The sequence below is a fragment of the Cupressus sempervirens genome, chromosome 10, assembly GCF_028749045.1.
Source record: "Cupressus sempervirens isolate cs-2001-9-10 chromosome 10, ASM2874904v1, whole genome shotgun sequence".
NCBI classification, from domain to species: Eukaryota; Viridiplantae; Streptophyta; class Pinopsida; order Cupressales; family Cupressaceae; genus Cupressus; species Cupressus sempervirens.
The window spans coordinates 618,024,482-618,041,481 of NC_143127.1; the positions used below are offsets into that span (position 1 = coordinate 618,024,482).

The 17,000-nt window shown below is 32.6% G+C and overlaps 1 protein-coding gene across 4 annotated transcripts in view; it reads right to left on the reverse strand.

Annotated features, from left to right (window-relative positions):
• Positions 1–13,133: 13,133 nt before the first annotated feature.
• Positions 13,134–17,000, reverse strand: part of LOC149535359 (Flavodoxin family protein) — a 215,697-nt gene continuing 211,830 nt past the window's right edge. For all 4 annotated transcript variants that reach the window (XM_089806790.1, XM_089806788.1, XM_089806791.1 and 1 more), the window contains 2 exons: positions 14,107–14,323; positions 13,134–13,975 (listed from right to left, as the gene is read on the reverse strand). In XM_089806790.1, the coding sequence (XP_089662916.1) occupies positions 13,443–13,975; positions 14,107–14,323 (750 nt within the window). In that variant the 3' untranslated portion in view covers positions 13,134–13,442. The remainder of the gene's footprint in view (positions 13,976–14,106; positions 14,324–17,000) is intronic.

Sequence of the window (17,000 nt, forward strand, 5' to 3'; positions counted from 1 at the left end):
TGTACACAGGTAACACATCCCTAATGCATATGCTAAATCTTATATGTGGGTAATGCATACGTGTTTGCTAAATTTCATATATAGGTAATGCATTCAAGCATAACATGCTAACTCCCATACATAGGCAACACATTTTTACAGGAACATGCCATGATGATACAAAGGATGTTGATTTATGGATGGAACTTTAGTGGGTTGACTAGTAGGTTACCACCCTGTTAAACTATTCAATGTCATCTTTTACAAGCAGCTCTTCCTGTGATTCACAATAGGATGGCCACCCTACTAGGTGAGGTAATCACTTTTCTCTCCCTTCTCTCTTTTTCTTTCATGCTAGTAGAGATGGATCCTCATGAACCTATGTTATTAATGACTTTTCTCTTGCACTTCTTATGTCATCATTTACACTCTTGTAATAGTGTTCCATATATGATATTAGTGGGTGAGACATTTCTTCACCTAAGATCTCTTTCATTGTTCAATTTGAATTAATTTTAATACCGACCCCTTGTTGTGTCTTTGTATTTTTGGTTTGTTTATTTTTTCTTTTGCACCATTGTGCATTGATGTAGAGTTAGGACCCTTGTTCTCGGGGGCTTATTCCCTTTGACTAAGTGATTTTCTATCTCATTTTGATTCACTGAATTCTTCTATTCTCTCTAATTTGTCATGAGTTTGGGTTGACCTATACTCTCACTAAAGTGGGGGCTAAATGTACCATCTTGAATTGGAAGAAACTTAATTTAATGATAGGTTAGCACCCATTTCATTTGATTCTATCATTTATTTGCATATCTCCCCCTTTCTTCTCCTTTCTCCTAGGTGGAACTAGGGTAGGACCTAAGAGATCCTCTTTAATGCTCCTATTTTCATGGCATAAAGCTAAAGGTAGGATCTAACCACTTAGGTCCTCTCTTTCCTTCATCTAATCACTCAAAATTTATTTTCTGCACTGTAATGTTCATATCTCAAATAATTCACTTGACTCATGGTATTTGAGACCTATTTCACAACCCTAAGAGAATCTTGAGGGTTTTGGTCCTTGGTTAGAAGGGACATAGTGTGTCCTTGCTCAATCAGGGATGCAATGTGCCCCTACTTGGGCCCTATTTTGGTTCCACTTCTCGGGTCCCATGTCCCGATTGGTCTAGGGTGTTAATTTCAAGGTAACTCGGTCTATAGGAGAAAGATAATTCTAAGCCCTTTATAAACCCATCCATTTTCTTCATTTTGTTTATCTCATCTCATAGATTGTGCATCCATCTATCATATGCACAAGAAATCCATCCAAGCACTCAAGATCTCTAGTTCTCAAGCATTCTTCAAGCATTTAAGGCATTCAAGAAAGATCTACATTAAAGATCAAGTATTCAAGTATTCAAGAAATTGAACGAGCTTATGAAAGTTCTAGCATTTTCAACAATCAAGATCTCCCTTCATACATTCAAGATCCTTTTATTCATCTTTTACATTAATCCTTCCATCCATTCCTAAGGTGAATTTCAAGAACATTCATTCATGAAGGTTTTGGTTTCACTTTGACAAATCCTCTCCTATGATTTTTGAAGTTGAGTCCAGGCTATTTTATCTACATACATGATTACATTCTAAATTAAAGAGCATACTTATAGATTTACATTGCTTCATGTTCTACTACTTGATAGCATTCTCTATTTTCTATCTCAATTCAAGGTTGATTCCTAAACTAGGGTTTGACTGAGGCACCCCCACAACAAAAAATTAAAAAAACCCTTATTTTGTAGGCTGTGGATCTTAGAAAGACGAATTGGTTGCAAATTCAAATACCCTTTTTATGAAACTTTGAAAGTGCAAAGATAGAATTAGGTTTTGAAACTATTCATCAAGATCGTATTTCTTCTCTACTTAGGGAAATGCCATCCCCATGAAGGAATATCTAATTTGCCAAATAGTCCACCAATTTATGGGTTTTGTGGATCTCATAGTTTTCAATCAAGAATGTAAGATTAGACATTTTTGGAGGTCATTTGATAGTGCATTTTCAAGTTTGTTGTAATATCCCCTCTAGTAATGAGATTTGATATTAAATAATTAATCTAGTTATTTTAATTTAAGGAATTTCTTTAAGAAAATTACTAGATAAATCAATTATTTAAATTTTTTTTGTGATACTATCCATCTAGAATAAATTATTAAATACTTCCTAATATATCTTATTTATTAATAAATGAATATATATATAAAACTAATAATAAATTATATATTATTATCTTTAGAATAGACTATATTAACCTAAACTAACAAAATTGCTAAACCCTTTGTCTCATGCGATTGATAAGTCACGCCCCTAGAATAAAGCACATACATATCCTATAGAAAACATAGGAAAGTATATATATATATATATATATATATATATATATATATATATATATATATATATATATATATATATATATAACTAATAATAAAATATATATTATTATCTTTAGAATAGACTATATTAACCTAAACTAACAAAATTGCTAAACCCTTTGTCTCATGTGATTGATAAGTCGTGCCCCTAGAATAAAGCACATACATATCCTATAGAAAACATAGGAAAGAATATATATATATAACTAATAATAAAATATATATTATTATCTTTAGAATAGACTATATTAACCTAAACTAACAAAATTGCTAAACCCTTTGTCTCATGTGATTGATAAGTCATGCCCCAAGAATAAAGCACATACATATCCTATAGAAAACATAGGAAAGAGGGAGGAAAAACTGATATAAGAAGAGCATTCTCTTTAGAAATGTAAGGGAAAGATACTAAAAAGAAGCACATATATTAGAAGGGAATGTAAATAAAAATGAGACCAAGAATCTAAGGAAGACAAAAGGATTAAGATTGAGTCCAATGTGACATATAACTATAAGAGAAGACATTTGATACACACGTGAGCCTTTAGTATGTTGAATTAAATTTATATAAATAAAGCATTGTAATATTGAAAAGTCATATCTTTGGCATGAGATGTAGGAGTAATTAGATTTGGCATAGGAATGTCCACTAATGCATATTTATTAGAATTCCATATAAATTCAATGTACGATAAAATAAAGGATACACAAAGAAGAATATAAGACAAACAAATCCATGAAGTAAATGAAAGGCAATTGGTAAGTATATATGTTAGGTTACCAATATTCAATGGAGAACATGTGAATAGGAATTGGGGAAATTTCATAGTTAATAAAAGTCTAATAATGAAAGGAGCGTGCAACTAAGTGATTTTAAAGGGTAACTATAAAGGAAGATAGATATTAGAAATAAGGGAAAATAATTATCTTCTATAATCATTAATTATTTCAAGAACATATATATTTGAGATAGATTCTACATATTTCCATAAGGAAAGGGTGTTGAATATATTCTAAATATCAAGTTAGGAATTAGAGCTAAGTAAGGGTGAATTCAAAGTGGGGGATATTCATGAGTAAATAAAGTGAAGATTAAAGAATTTTTCAAGCAATTGTATTCAATCCTATTATTTGATGATAATTTCATTTTAGTCAGGCTAATATATGGATTATACAAACTTAGGTCACAAAGGGGACATTACATTTGTATCTTGCAATGTATATGATCTTCCCTTCCTCATTTTAATACATCTTGTCATTTCTTTACATTTCATCTTTACATTACACATCTACTTTCCTAAAACCCTCTTAAGGCCGAGTTGAGAGGGAAATAAATCAAAGTAATTTACACTTTTGCATTAGGTCACATATTGATACTTCATTTTGTGTTAATCTAGCCTACATTAAGAGGTGGATCTTGGTTAACCCCCTTCATTAGTTGTTAGGTTGGCTAGTTCCATTTTCCTCCTACACAAAATTTAAAACATGATTAAAAGATAAAGGAAAAAAATCAACTAGAAAGACCTAAAGAAGATAGAAGTATCCAAATCAAAGACATTGATGCCATATGTCATCCATTGGGTCGACTCTCAATTATGGTAGAACTCATGTAAGGAATTAGCCTAAGGCCTAATCAAATGAAAAGTTAGAATGTATCTATGTAGTATGGGCAATGCCCCATAAGAGAATAAAATTGATATATGTATCTTTGTAATAAAGGGAATGCCCCTTAAAATAATGCAACTCAGAAAGGTACTATGTAGCACGGGGAATGCTACATTGAATGAAGGAACCAAAATGTAAATATATTTTTAATTAATAAAATTAAAAAAGGCCTAGCATTTTTTATTGATAAAATAAAGTAAAGTATCACATAAAAAAAACACTACATATATTATGTTTGAGTCCAAATGACATAACAAGATGCCAAAATACAACATCATATCAACGTTTCAATTGAAAAACAATAATGTCAACATTAATAATTAACCATATTTGATCAAATAACATAAAAAAACAATCAAACAAATCATCGTCATTCAGCTATTGCAAATTAGAAGCACAAGAAGTACCACTAGCACTAGTATTAGCAACATCAACCTTAGTAGTAGCCTCAACATCACTAGCCTCAAGTTTGAATGTAGAAATAAAAAGTCATTTGCCTTCTTGGAATTTAGTCCATTGCATTTTATTTAGTGGATGGAGTATGTTCTCTAGTTCCTCTTAGATGATGATGAGCTAGCAACCTATCGAGATTTTCAATATTGAAATTAGAAAGTTAAGAGTCTTTAATAAATAAAAAGAAAATCAAAATATAAATCCAAAAAACATCAACAAGAATTTAGAAATTAGAATCTTAAGATTTAGAACTTACTTTTGAGTAAAATTGGATGCCAATGGGTTGTAGTTGTTGGTACATTTATCTGTGAAAGTACCACCATTATAAGTATCAACATTGTTCTTATCTTGAAGAGCCTCAAGATCACAATCATCAGTACTTTGGAAACTCATGAATTCAACCCTTATTGTGGGTTGTATGTGATTGAGATAAAATCTTTGAAGGGATACCTTGTACCCCTGAGAAACTCCAGGATCTCTATACGGGAAAACCCTAGTGGTATTCTCCTTGAGGACCAAATGAATAGAACATGGGGCTCAATGTTAAAGGAAAAAAGATGAAAAGGGCTAGTAAGTTTGTTCCATCTCTCTACCATGATTATATGTAGTTCCTTGAAGAACTTTCCATCAGGATCTTGATCTTTCTCATTTATGATCTTTTTAATATCCTCAATCATGGAGTGTATTCCATCATATACCTAGACTGAGTTATGTTCGAGCATGAGTTCTTGCCTATTGCAAGTAGAAGAAAATAAATTATTAGAATGGCTAACCTGCCTAGAGTGGGTAAGTAACCTCTTGACAATTTATTCAAAAGTTTGGATAAAGTAATAATGTTTTATCTTCTTATGTCTTTTAGTGTTTGAGTGACTTAATTATGTTATCCATCAAGGATCAAACTTTTAAAGGTTTAATAAATAATGGATGGAGTTAAGATCCATCCCTAGATAGTTTTGGAAGAATAGAAAAATCTTAGCTTTAGGCTCTTAGTTAAATAGATATTAAATAAGACTCATGATCTTATACTCTGAAGTTGAATTGCATTAATTTGAAGCAACAAAGAGAGATACATAAAAGATGGTACCTATTTTCAAAGATTGCAATCATTCTAATTTACAAAGAATTATAAAAAAATAAAAAAATAAAAAAATAATAAAATAATAAATAGTACAATAATTAATATTTAAATTATTGCATATGTAGATTTTACTAGCAATATTGAAAGGAACATATAAGTTATATAATGTATAAAAAATAACACCTTTATTTAAATTTTTATAAAAGATATATATTTATTAAACTCACTTTATAAACATTATATTTAAATTATTTAACAAAAAATTTACACATCATACCTCTAAAAATAATAATTCAATCAAACTAAATGTCTTAATTATATCAATTTTAAAAATCATATTAAATATGTACTGAACGATCAACTATTTGGTTGGCCTAATGGTTGTATCATCAAAACTTGTGACAAATTTTGGAACATTTCTCCAGCAATTCTTATGTGGGAGATTTGGAAAGAAAGGAACAAATTTTTTTTTACAAACACAGAAATTAGTGTATACTCGCTTATCAAATAAAATAGAAGTTAGCATCATAGAAGTAATGAATAACGAACTACAGAAAAAAAATCAAAGAAGAAGGGACCTTCACAGAATGGGATGCAAAAATGAAGAAGAATTGGCAACACTTAATTAATCCGACATTAACATACAACAAGAAAAATCAAAATGCTAGAAACGAATGTAGATGGGAACCACCACCAAAAGGATGGCTAAAACTAAATTTCGATGGAGCCTCAAGAGGAAATCCAGGTAAGGTAGGTATTGGGTGTATAATCTGCTCAGACTCTAGAAATTGGATCATCAAAAGAGCCAAGCCCTTCGGAATAGAAACAAACAATATAGCAAAACTAGAAATATCTTCAAGAAGAGTAATTACAGAGTCTAAGATTCAAAATCAGAAGAATCATTATTGAAGGGGATTCTCAAATCATTTTAAATGCACTAAGAAAACGAAAAAACCCTCATTTGGATCATAAATTCTAAACTTGAGAGTGTCCTTAACATTATGGATAAGTTCGAAGAAGTATGGATCAAACACATTTACAGAGAAGGAAACTCTGAAGTAGACCAGTTCGCTAATAGAGGAGCAGATGGAGAGGATTTTCTCCTAGTAACAATTGATCCTAATCACATGGAAGCATCATAGATTAAAGGGATACCTATTCCCCCCCAACTAACCTTTAAATCATACCAGTATTTTTTCCTATATTTACAAATAAAATTAGAGAAGTTCTAATTTAACATATCTTCTATACTTATAGCACTTTTAAAGAATAAAAGTTGGTTGACTATTGTAATTATGTTACTTTCACCTAGCTTTGCTCATGTTCATTCATAATCAATAGATGTCGTTGCTCCCCCTCCCTTCTAGATCTTTCCTGTGTCCAGAAAAGAGTATTTAGTACTTGGCTCTAGGTCACTTTCTATCACTCTCGACATAAATTTGCTATGATGCGAGTTGTTTAGGTTTAATATGGATTCGGCCATCTGTTTGTATCACAATCTAGAGGTCCGCATGATGGCTTTTAGGGGTAATGTCAAGCTTGAGAGATGAAATAGGATTATGAATCCAGTAGACAACATGTCAAGGGTGACCATAAGTAGAGTTCTAGGTGAAGGGGTCTTCAACCATGATTACACCCGGAGAACCAATAGTAATGTCTTAAGTTCCTTTATCAGTTGGTTAGTGAGGGACAAGGTTGGGAAAGAGATCTTACAACTTTGCCAAAATATCTTCAACCTAGTATGGCTAGAGGGTTTAGAACATGCGGTCCTCAACATCGATGAAAAATTGAGGGTTCCAATGCCTGAAATCTACTTGTCGCATCCACTCGAGAGTTTGGTTTTAGCTATCATGCCTAGATGCCCCTCTTTGGTCATTCAGGATAACATCCACTTCTTCCAAGAGTGGCCCAAGATGGAAGCGAGCATGAAAGGAATCAAGGATGACCCCAACAAGAATTGGCTCCTCCAATATCTTTGGACGTTTGATGCCTACATCCAGTCGGGCGTAGTTTTTGATGATCTCGATAAATTGGACTTCAACTTGTTTAATTTGTACAAATCTAGCAAGGAGAAGACAACATTCATTTGTCCACCTAGTTCTAGGTCTAAAGATCTGGACGAAGCTGCCGAAATCAACATGGTAATTTGAAAATTGGAGGGGGGAATCTGACTAGGGCTCTTGCTTGGGGTGGGGTTTTTAGTGCTTTTTTGGTTTCTTCTTTGTTGTTTGTATTCATCTTCCTTTTCCTTTTGATATTTTGTCTAGCTCTGTTTTGGCAGGTGGGCTCTGCTCTTTATGGTCACTAAATTTGTGGAGTTTTTGGTTTGCTTTATTGGCTCCCTATCATGGTAGAGCCTTTGTCAATTACTATAGATACTAATGATTATTAATAGTTATACTTTCCTAAATTTGACTCGTGTTTTTTTGCGCTATCCCTTCTTTAGTTTTAGCAGCATTGCAATGTTGTTTCTTTCATGTTAGTTTCAACCTTGCTCTCTGTATTTTGATTGCTTCTGAAGTTTTTCAATTTCGTTACTCCGTATTGTGGTTCATGTTTATTTTTTCTCTGGTATCAAGTCGGCTTTCTTTTCCTTTCCTTATCGGTGTTGATTGATTGCTTTAGATTTGCCACTAGAATATTCAATTTTAAAAATAGTAATATTACCCCGACATTTCAAATATATATGCAAACGAAATTAACTTTAAGCATCATCCTATTAACAATTGGCTATTTAAAGCTCTAGTGCTAGAAGATTACTTTTTGCTAACTTTAAAGGAATATATATGAATATTAACAATTTATATCAACAAACATAACAAAAGGATCATACATGACAAGCTTATTAAAGATAATAAACTAATAAAACTAAAATGCAAAACATGTAAACTACGAGATAGCATCTTTTGGATTTCTAACATTGCTAACATGCTTAAATGAGTTTGGAGTTATTGACAATGGGAAGGAAGAAGATAGCTAATATTATTTTGCTCATTACAATGAAGGCCTTGAGGTCTTTTGATCCCATTCATCATCACCTCCCTTGAAGTGCGACCTATCCTTTGTTGCTCAACTGTTGTTGCAAACTAGCATGAAGATTCTCAAAAAGTTAATATTTGATGAAATTTACTAAAGAATAAAGACTTCCATGTAAACTGGGGTATGCCCCTTATAAATTTGAAAAAGTGTACAGGATGAAAGTCTTGGGAAAGACTGGAGGTTTTCTTCATCTGTTCTTTCCTACCAGTGCCCATTTGAATGGAGGAATCACTGTGTTTCTTTTCCTCTTTATAATATGTATATACATATATATATATATCGAATGGCTTCGACCTTTTACAAATAAAAAAATCATATTAAATATTGATTTATTTTAAGTAATAAAATTAATATGTATAATTTGTATCATTTGTAAAGTTAAATTTAAGAATACTTTCTACTAAACTTAATATTTTCAATGTAATCTAAAAGTAACAAGTAGTGACTTTTTTAATAAGTTTTAGTCAAGCTAATTGTTATAAGGCTTGAAAGGAAACTATTTATGAAATATCTATCTACCATTGGTCATTTAAAAAAAAAAAAAAAAACCTAATATATCTGATCTTAAACATCACTTTTCTCTAATATGGAAGACATTTGCTTTTAATAATCTAAAATGACCCGCACCATTCATATGATAGATTTAGTAAATATCAAAGATGAAATTGGGATTTTATTTTAGGTTAGGGAATGATTTAAAAATAATAATAATTAATAATTGTCTTGTCATCATAAAATGCAAGACAACATGAACAATTCGAGACTCAAACACATTATCCACCAACTCAAGGCCCTCAAGGGCATTGCTCTAGTCTATTGTATGATTGACAATTTATTCCTCTTGTTGGTTTGAGATGTTGCAAATAAACTAGGCATTCCTCGAGTCTTGTTCTCGATTTATCATCACTTTGGAAACAATTTGAGATGTGCAGTCATGGCAATGGAAGAGACTCAGAGATGTATTAGAGCAACATAACATTATTATTATGTGCATTAGCAAAATGGTAACTACCTTGGCCAAAAGCTTAGTTTCTCCCTTCCCATCAAAGTGAAGAATTTACAAGCAAATGAGCAGGCAAGACAAGCTTCTTAAGAATGGTGTTCTACCTAGCTTTTGCAGTTGCATAGCAGAATGCTTTAGACGGCTAGCTCCAGAGATTGACAATTTTTTGTGATATTTTTTAATTCAAAAAATGATATAAGACCCATGAAAATTAAGATGGTCAACAAAAAATTAATTAATTCATTAAAAATTAATTTAAAAATAAATCTTTGTTCACACTTTAGAAATGGAATAATTTTAATTATAAAAATTAATTGGCAAGAGCAACTGAAAATATTAGTTCCTCACAGGGGCTAATAATATAAGAAGTTTAGAAGCTTAAATTTGACCATTAAGAGGGATATAACAAGGGCATTATTATTGAAAAATGACTTAAGGTAGTCCTTTCTAGACAAAACAATGTTATAGTTTGTTTAACTATGTCAAAGGATTAAATCCCATCAGAGTTGTATATTAAATTAAATAATTGTCAACCTTTAGTAATATTAGAACATTGTGATATTGCTATCAAGATTTAATTGTATAATTTTTGAGTCAAACTAATTGGAACATGGGTCAATGTGTTTTGAATATCACAATTTGACTTGTGGAAATTATCTCCAACTTATCTATATTGGAACATTTAATAATTTATACTCTAGTAATTTTGAATAGAAGATTTGGATTAAGGAATATGACATGAAAAAATACATATGTGCTATGGATAGTTATTAACTTATTATATTTGATGATTACATAAGATGCAATCTATTACATATATTAAATACTTATGTAATAAAATAATCAAGATGTATATGTATACCTATGTATGTATTTTGTAATGCAAAAGAACTAGAATGTTTATAGTCTATCCTTTATTCTCTCTCTATAATCATGTGATTTGATAGATGTGTAGGGAAAAGTAAAGTAAATCCAGAGAATGTACTAGTGTCAAGCACCCTATGACAAGTAAATCCATGCTCTTCGTAGGATGACTATACGAGAGAAGTAAGGAATAGAGACTTAAGCATATTAATTGACAAATTTATTATGAACTTGGATGCTTAGAAGTATCACATCTAACATATAATTGCAATATAAGGATAATATTATTAATGTACCCAATACTCTAATCTCTCTCTCTAATAGAACCAACTAGATATGTAGTTTGCATAGGGAAAGGAGTAATTGGAACGCGTAAGGGAAAAAGAGTCCTAGTATGGATAAAAATTATGAGGGAGCATCAAGTTGATTGTTTCCATGCTTGATCAACAATAATTCTACCATTTGCCTTAGGATTAGTGATTAAGGGAGGATTGAGGAATTGAATCTTAAGTATGTATTGTTTCTAGATATGATGATAAATGGTAGTGAGAACTAACATTCTGTTAGCTTGAAACTCTACCATCCCTAACTATGAACCGAACTCTAAAAGGAGGAATTTGAGACAAATTAATTAATACCATATTAGGGGTCATTCCAATGGCTTTTAGGGGTGGTTTGTCTAAAATATCGTATTTCTTGTGTTGCATAATTTCCATAAGTGAATTTATTTGTGAAGTTATAGTTATGTTATTTTTGAATATTTGTTGTGAATTTATTTTCAATAGTCAATACTTCAAATAAGAGAATTTTCACAATCTAACCTTCAAAATCTTGACATTTTCAATCAATTATGGTCACTCCAATTTGTCATTCAGCAACACCTCATGCCAAAACGTTTCCTCTCAAATTATCTATAGACTTGCTTTAAGGAGTGTTTAACTTTCCCCAGCACATTCACATGCTTTCTTCTCCTAAAACTTGTGAGTTGTTATTAAAAACTTTCCTCTAGAAATCGGAAGTGGTGTCTCCAAATGATTGTGTATTGATAAGAGGATAGTATCGCAATAGAACTTACACACAACTTTTAAGGTTTGATTATATTTGTTGTGCAATAGCAAATCCTCGCCATATCTGAACTTCACCATCCTAGTATTTATGCTATTTTCATCACACTGGCACATAAATTCACTATGCTCTGATAGTAATCACCAGATCCATTTGTTGCACACTATCTATTGTCTCCCATCTAAGCAAAGCTACTAGGGAAAATCTATCACCTTATTCTTCCATCCAAATGTATTATTCTTTCATCACAAAAACTATCACTAACAAAGCTTTAACATGCTCTGGTACCATATAAAGGAAGATAAATTTATTATTCATCAAACAAAGATGTATGAGGTGAAAGAATATGAAGAGAATAGTTAGAATAATTGTCATGCAAATGAACAATAAAATAATGCTAATAAGTTTCAAATCAATAGAACCTAAGTGTAATGCATTTTCTGTATGTTGTGAAATATTTTTCTTAGAATACTCTCATGTCAATAAACAATAAAAAATGAAACAATTCCAATAAATTTTAGAAAATTCTCAATATAAAAGGTGTCAAATAATTTTTATTAAATTAAAATATATAAATAATAAAATGTATTTTTCTACGTTGTAAGATCTTTTTTATATATATTTTAAAAGGTTGGGGGTATAATTCATTTGGCAAGAACTTACTGTAGTAAAACACAAGGTCACAAGATGTATTGTTCTAGCATCATAGATCGTGTTGATAAGTTTATCCCACAAGATTTTTTAAAAAAAAATTGATATTAAAAAAACAAAAAAAAATGGTTCAACCATTTTTTTTAAATTAGAAGATATTAAAATTAAAATTATCTTTTCAAATAAAATTTTACCATATTAAAAGATCTTTTAAAAATAAAATTTCAGAAGATATTTTTGATACGTTGATGAATCTAGAAAAAGAAAATAAAAGGGTAGGCTTGTATCTCTATAACTCTTTGTACTCCTCAACTCTGCACGGTGAGATGGTCAAATTTTACATATTTTGAGTTGTGCAAGTCACCTGAAACTTTGTTAGTCAATTGTATAGGTACCCACACCAGGATCTTGTTAAATAGGATTGTCTCAACAAGGGTATAAAGTTCTAAATATTTTATATTCTATTTAGGCGGTTCGCTGTTTTTTACAATCTTTGCATGCTTATCTATTTATTGACCATCTGTAGGTTCCATTGACTGTCTGGCTTCTGGCCTCGTAGACTTATTTAAAACGTTTATTCATCCATTTGATTAAAAACCACCTTCATGGCAGGCAAATTAATAAGATAAAGCCACAAGAAATAAATGATGTTTATTATAAGCTTGGGTTGGTTAGGGCAAGGCTGGCTCATGTGTGTGGTTTTACAGATCACATCCTAGTTACTGTTCAGTGGTCCCATGGATTATTTGGTTAAACCTCACTTATTCTTTGCCCCTTGCTTACTATTTGGGTAGTCCTCTTCTACCCGGCCACTTAATCAAGGAAAATCTCTGCAACTCTAGCCTCGACCTTTTTCTCTTGAAGAATGTAGCTTTAACCAATGAAATTAATTATGTTACAGAGAAACAGATAACAAGTATATACTCAACCTATCTGAAGAGTCTCTAATCTATTTCGTTAATTTTACGTCAGAATTACACTGGAATTCTGTAACTAGAAAATTGAAGTTCACTGGATATATATATTACTTATCAGAATTCAGAATCAAAGACTGTCCTCTAATGGTAAATAAAAATAACTAGGAATTATACAAATCTATTCAATAAGAAAGCATGATTTCCTGTTTTATATCAGGAAGATGTCACCTTATTTTGTTGAATAGAAAAATCTTAAACGACCTATTACTCGTTTCCTCCTCTTGTTTTCAATTGAAGTGATGATGGGCTCCCTTTATGACCATGCTTCAACATGGTACCTGCCAACCTTTTCCAACTGTCGAAGCCACCTGGAAGCTGACTCCTTTGAAAAGCCTCCTTCCCTGGATATGATTTCCTCTAGGGCTGACATTACATCTGTGGGCATTTTTGATGCTGAACCAGCAACATACACCGAAGCACCTAATTTTAAAAGGTTCCAAATTAATCTGCTTTCCTCCTGCATCTTATGTTGTATATAAACCTTCTGTTGCTGATCCCTTGAGAAGGCAACAAAGAATCCACCACCTCTTTCTTGTGACAGAACTCCATAGTTTGCCATATTTGAGAGCCAAAAATCCTTGTAAAGGAAATCTTTGGCTTCGTTTCTACAGCCAAAGAAAAAAAGAATAGGAGCAACAGGTTCAACTGTCCTTAAAACTTCTCTCTGCTCAATGAAAGCTCGGAATGGTGCACATCCTGTTCCAGGTCCAAGTAAAACTAGAGGAATAGAGGGGGTAGGAGGCTTTAGTGAACCCCTATGGAACCACACTGGGATAAGTATCATCTCTGTCACATTATAGGCCATATCCGAACTCATTCCCAAGATTTTCAATGACAATAGTGCATGCTTCAATTAGAGCCACTAAATTCATATTGCTTAAAGATATATAGAAAAAGAGTAGCACTAGAATGTATACCTTTTCTAGGATCAAGGCCTGCCAACCATGATGAGCATAGGCCATACCGTTTTCTTTTATAAGGAGTCATCCATGACAACACAGCAACTGTTATATGCACTTGGTTAGGATGAGCTAACAGTGAAGAAGAAATGGAAAACATCCGGGATCGAAGTCGAGGAACCAGCTGCAAGAGCCATTCCAGAGGCAGCTGTACAGATGGGAAATCTTCTAGTATCTTCACACCATTTTAAGACAACAGTCAGGATACGATGAGCAAATATATCATATTCAATCTTAGGACCACCAATTTTATTAAAGCACAAACAAATTGTGACAGCCTATACTAGTTGCTATTTAATTGAAAGTTCCTTGTTGTTCCAACGTAAATACTACAAACATCTATTACCTGGCATTTCTCATCTTTTTTGTCGACATAGACTGTTCTGATAATCATATTAACTGAATGAAACATAAAACATAAATATGTTTACTAACACAAAAATAATCTCTAGACACTAGCTGTCCATTCAGACTCTACTAAGGGCAGAAAGAAGTTAACAAGTTAATGCATTCCCTAGTTTCTAGTTCCATGGAGTTTACTGAATAGTTTTTAAAATATCCTTCAACCCATTATCCATTATATCTATTTGTTCAACTATTTGTGGCCAATAACTTGCACTGGGAGTGAATTAAATGAGGTAAGGATTTACTAGTGATATCACTAACAATATTCTTAATCAATCCATATAGCCTAAATAACTTCTTGATAATTAGGAGATATTTTCCACAAAAATTCAAATTGTGATATTGCTATCAGGATTTAACTGTGTAGTTTTTGAGTCAAACTCATTGACCCATGTTTCACAAGTAGTGATTCACATAAACCATTTCTCATGAGAATAAATGGAATGCGTAGCATTCATTGGATTAAGGTGATGTCAAAAAGGTGAAGCATCAGGGCTTCCCAGGAGATTACTCATCTCTACTACTCCAGCTCAAGTGTGCTTAACTTCGGAGTTCCCTCCATTGTTAAACCCAATCTGCTTGCAGCCCCATTTGCAAAACTTTCACCAAGTGTTGTGCTTTATGAACCATTCATTATAAAGCCACTTTAGCTCATTACTTGATAAGTAAGATATTTTCACAAGTAGTCAAATTGTGATATTTCTTGATATGGTAAACAGGTGAAGGAAGCCCGAAAGAATGAAGGGGAAAAGGTAAGAGACATGAATGTCGAGGATATTAATGCCACCAGGAGTGTCATAGGGACACCAGGGCATAGTAGTCGACACAATATATCAAGCTCCAACCCACCCACTACAGTAGCGCAACTAGTTGAAATAACTAGAAGAATGGCATCACAGAAGCAGAAGTTACTGAAATTTAATGGTGACTGGAAGGACCCCATCAGACACTATCGTACATGTGAAAGACAGTGAAACAATCTAGTCAGCGAACAAAGTAACCGACAAAGATGAATGGGTCCAATAGTTCCTAGTGACCCTATGCAGAGTTGTCATTGATCGGTATTCCGATATGGACAAAGCAAAAATAAATACCTGGGATAACCTAAGGAAAGAATTTCAGATTAAGTTCTGCTTGCTTCAGGACGACAATGAAATGGTTGCACAAATCTATAGTATGAAGCAAGCGAAGAATGAAATGTTGAGAGCTTACAATTGGAGGCTGAAGGAACTCTTGGGGAAGATGGAGAGCCAATCGACCGACAGGCTAAAGATGAGATGGTTTGTGGAGTGATTGAAGCCAGCTCTCAAGAAGAAAATGAAGATAGTACCTCCCACGTGGTATGTGGATGCCTATGACAAAACCATGAATCTTGAAAGCGAGGATAAAACCTACTACAAGCAGCAGGAGAAGTCATCATCAAGGAGTGATGACCCATTTGAGGAAAGTAGTAGCAACGGGGAGTCAAATAAAAAGGTACATGCTCTCTACAAAGATATGGAAAGAGTGATGAGGGAGTTTAAAACAATGAAGGGGAAGGCAGGAAGAAGTTGAGAAGGGGAGCTGTGGTGTACTAATTGCAAGGAGAATAGGCACGCAAATGTCTCATATCCAATAAAAGCATTTTGCAACATTCTCCAAGTTATATAACATTCCACCAAGGAATGTCCATACAACATGAAAACAAGAAACCAACAGGTGCTCTTGACGCAAGAACCGTTCACATCCGGGGCAGCAAGTGTTAAGTAACATGGATCGTATTTACAAATGTAATTATATTGCCATTGTTATAGATATATTCCAAATGCAGATTTGGATCTCACATAAGTATGAGAGGAGACATGTCTCCAAGATTTAAACATCATTAGTTAATAAAATAATATAACTAACCATACGTATAATATAGACATTATTATATATATATAAAGGAATATTTATATTATCATCAATAATGAAACTCATGATCATATCAATCTAACTGTAACTACAAAATTAACACTCCCTCTTAGTTAGGAAGGATTGATATAGAACATATTATGCTCTTGAGTATACAAAAAGATATCATCTCAGTATGATATTCCTAAAATGGCATATGTAAGGATATCAACATAAATCTGTCAACACACACATATAATATATGGAATTTTCTATGATTCACAATGAGGCTAAATTTCTCAACACTTCTTCTTTTAGCAAAGAGGGAAATTAAGATATTTCTATAACATTAATATAAGTTTAAACACCACCTTAAGTGAGGTCTACAATAAATTTAAGTTATGGTGTCCTGCAAGAACTGGACCAAAGAACTGTAACAACATTCATGGTGTCTGGCAAAATCCGGCCCGAAGAACCATGATAAGTTGGTTATCAAGGTGTCCGGCAAAATCCGGCCCGAAGAACCAAGATAACACTTACTCCAACACATTTTGGTGTTAGGAGATAGGTCT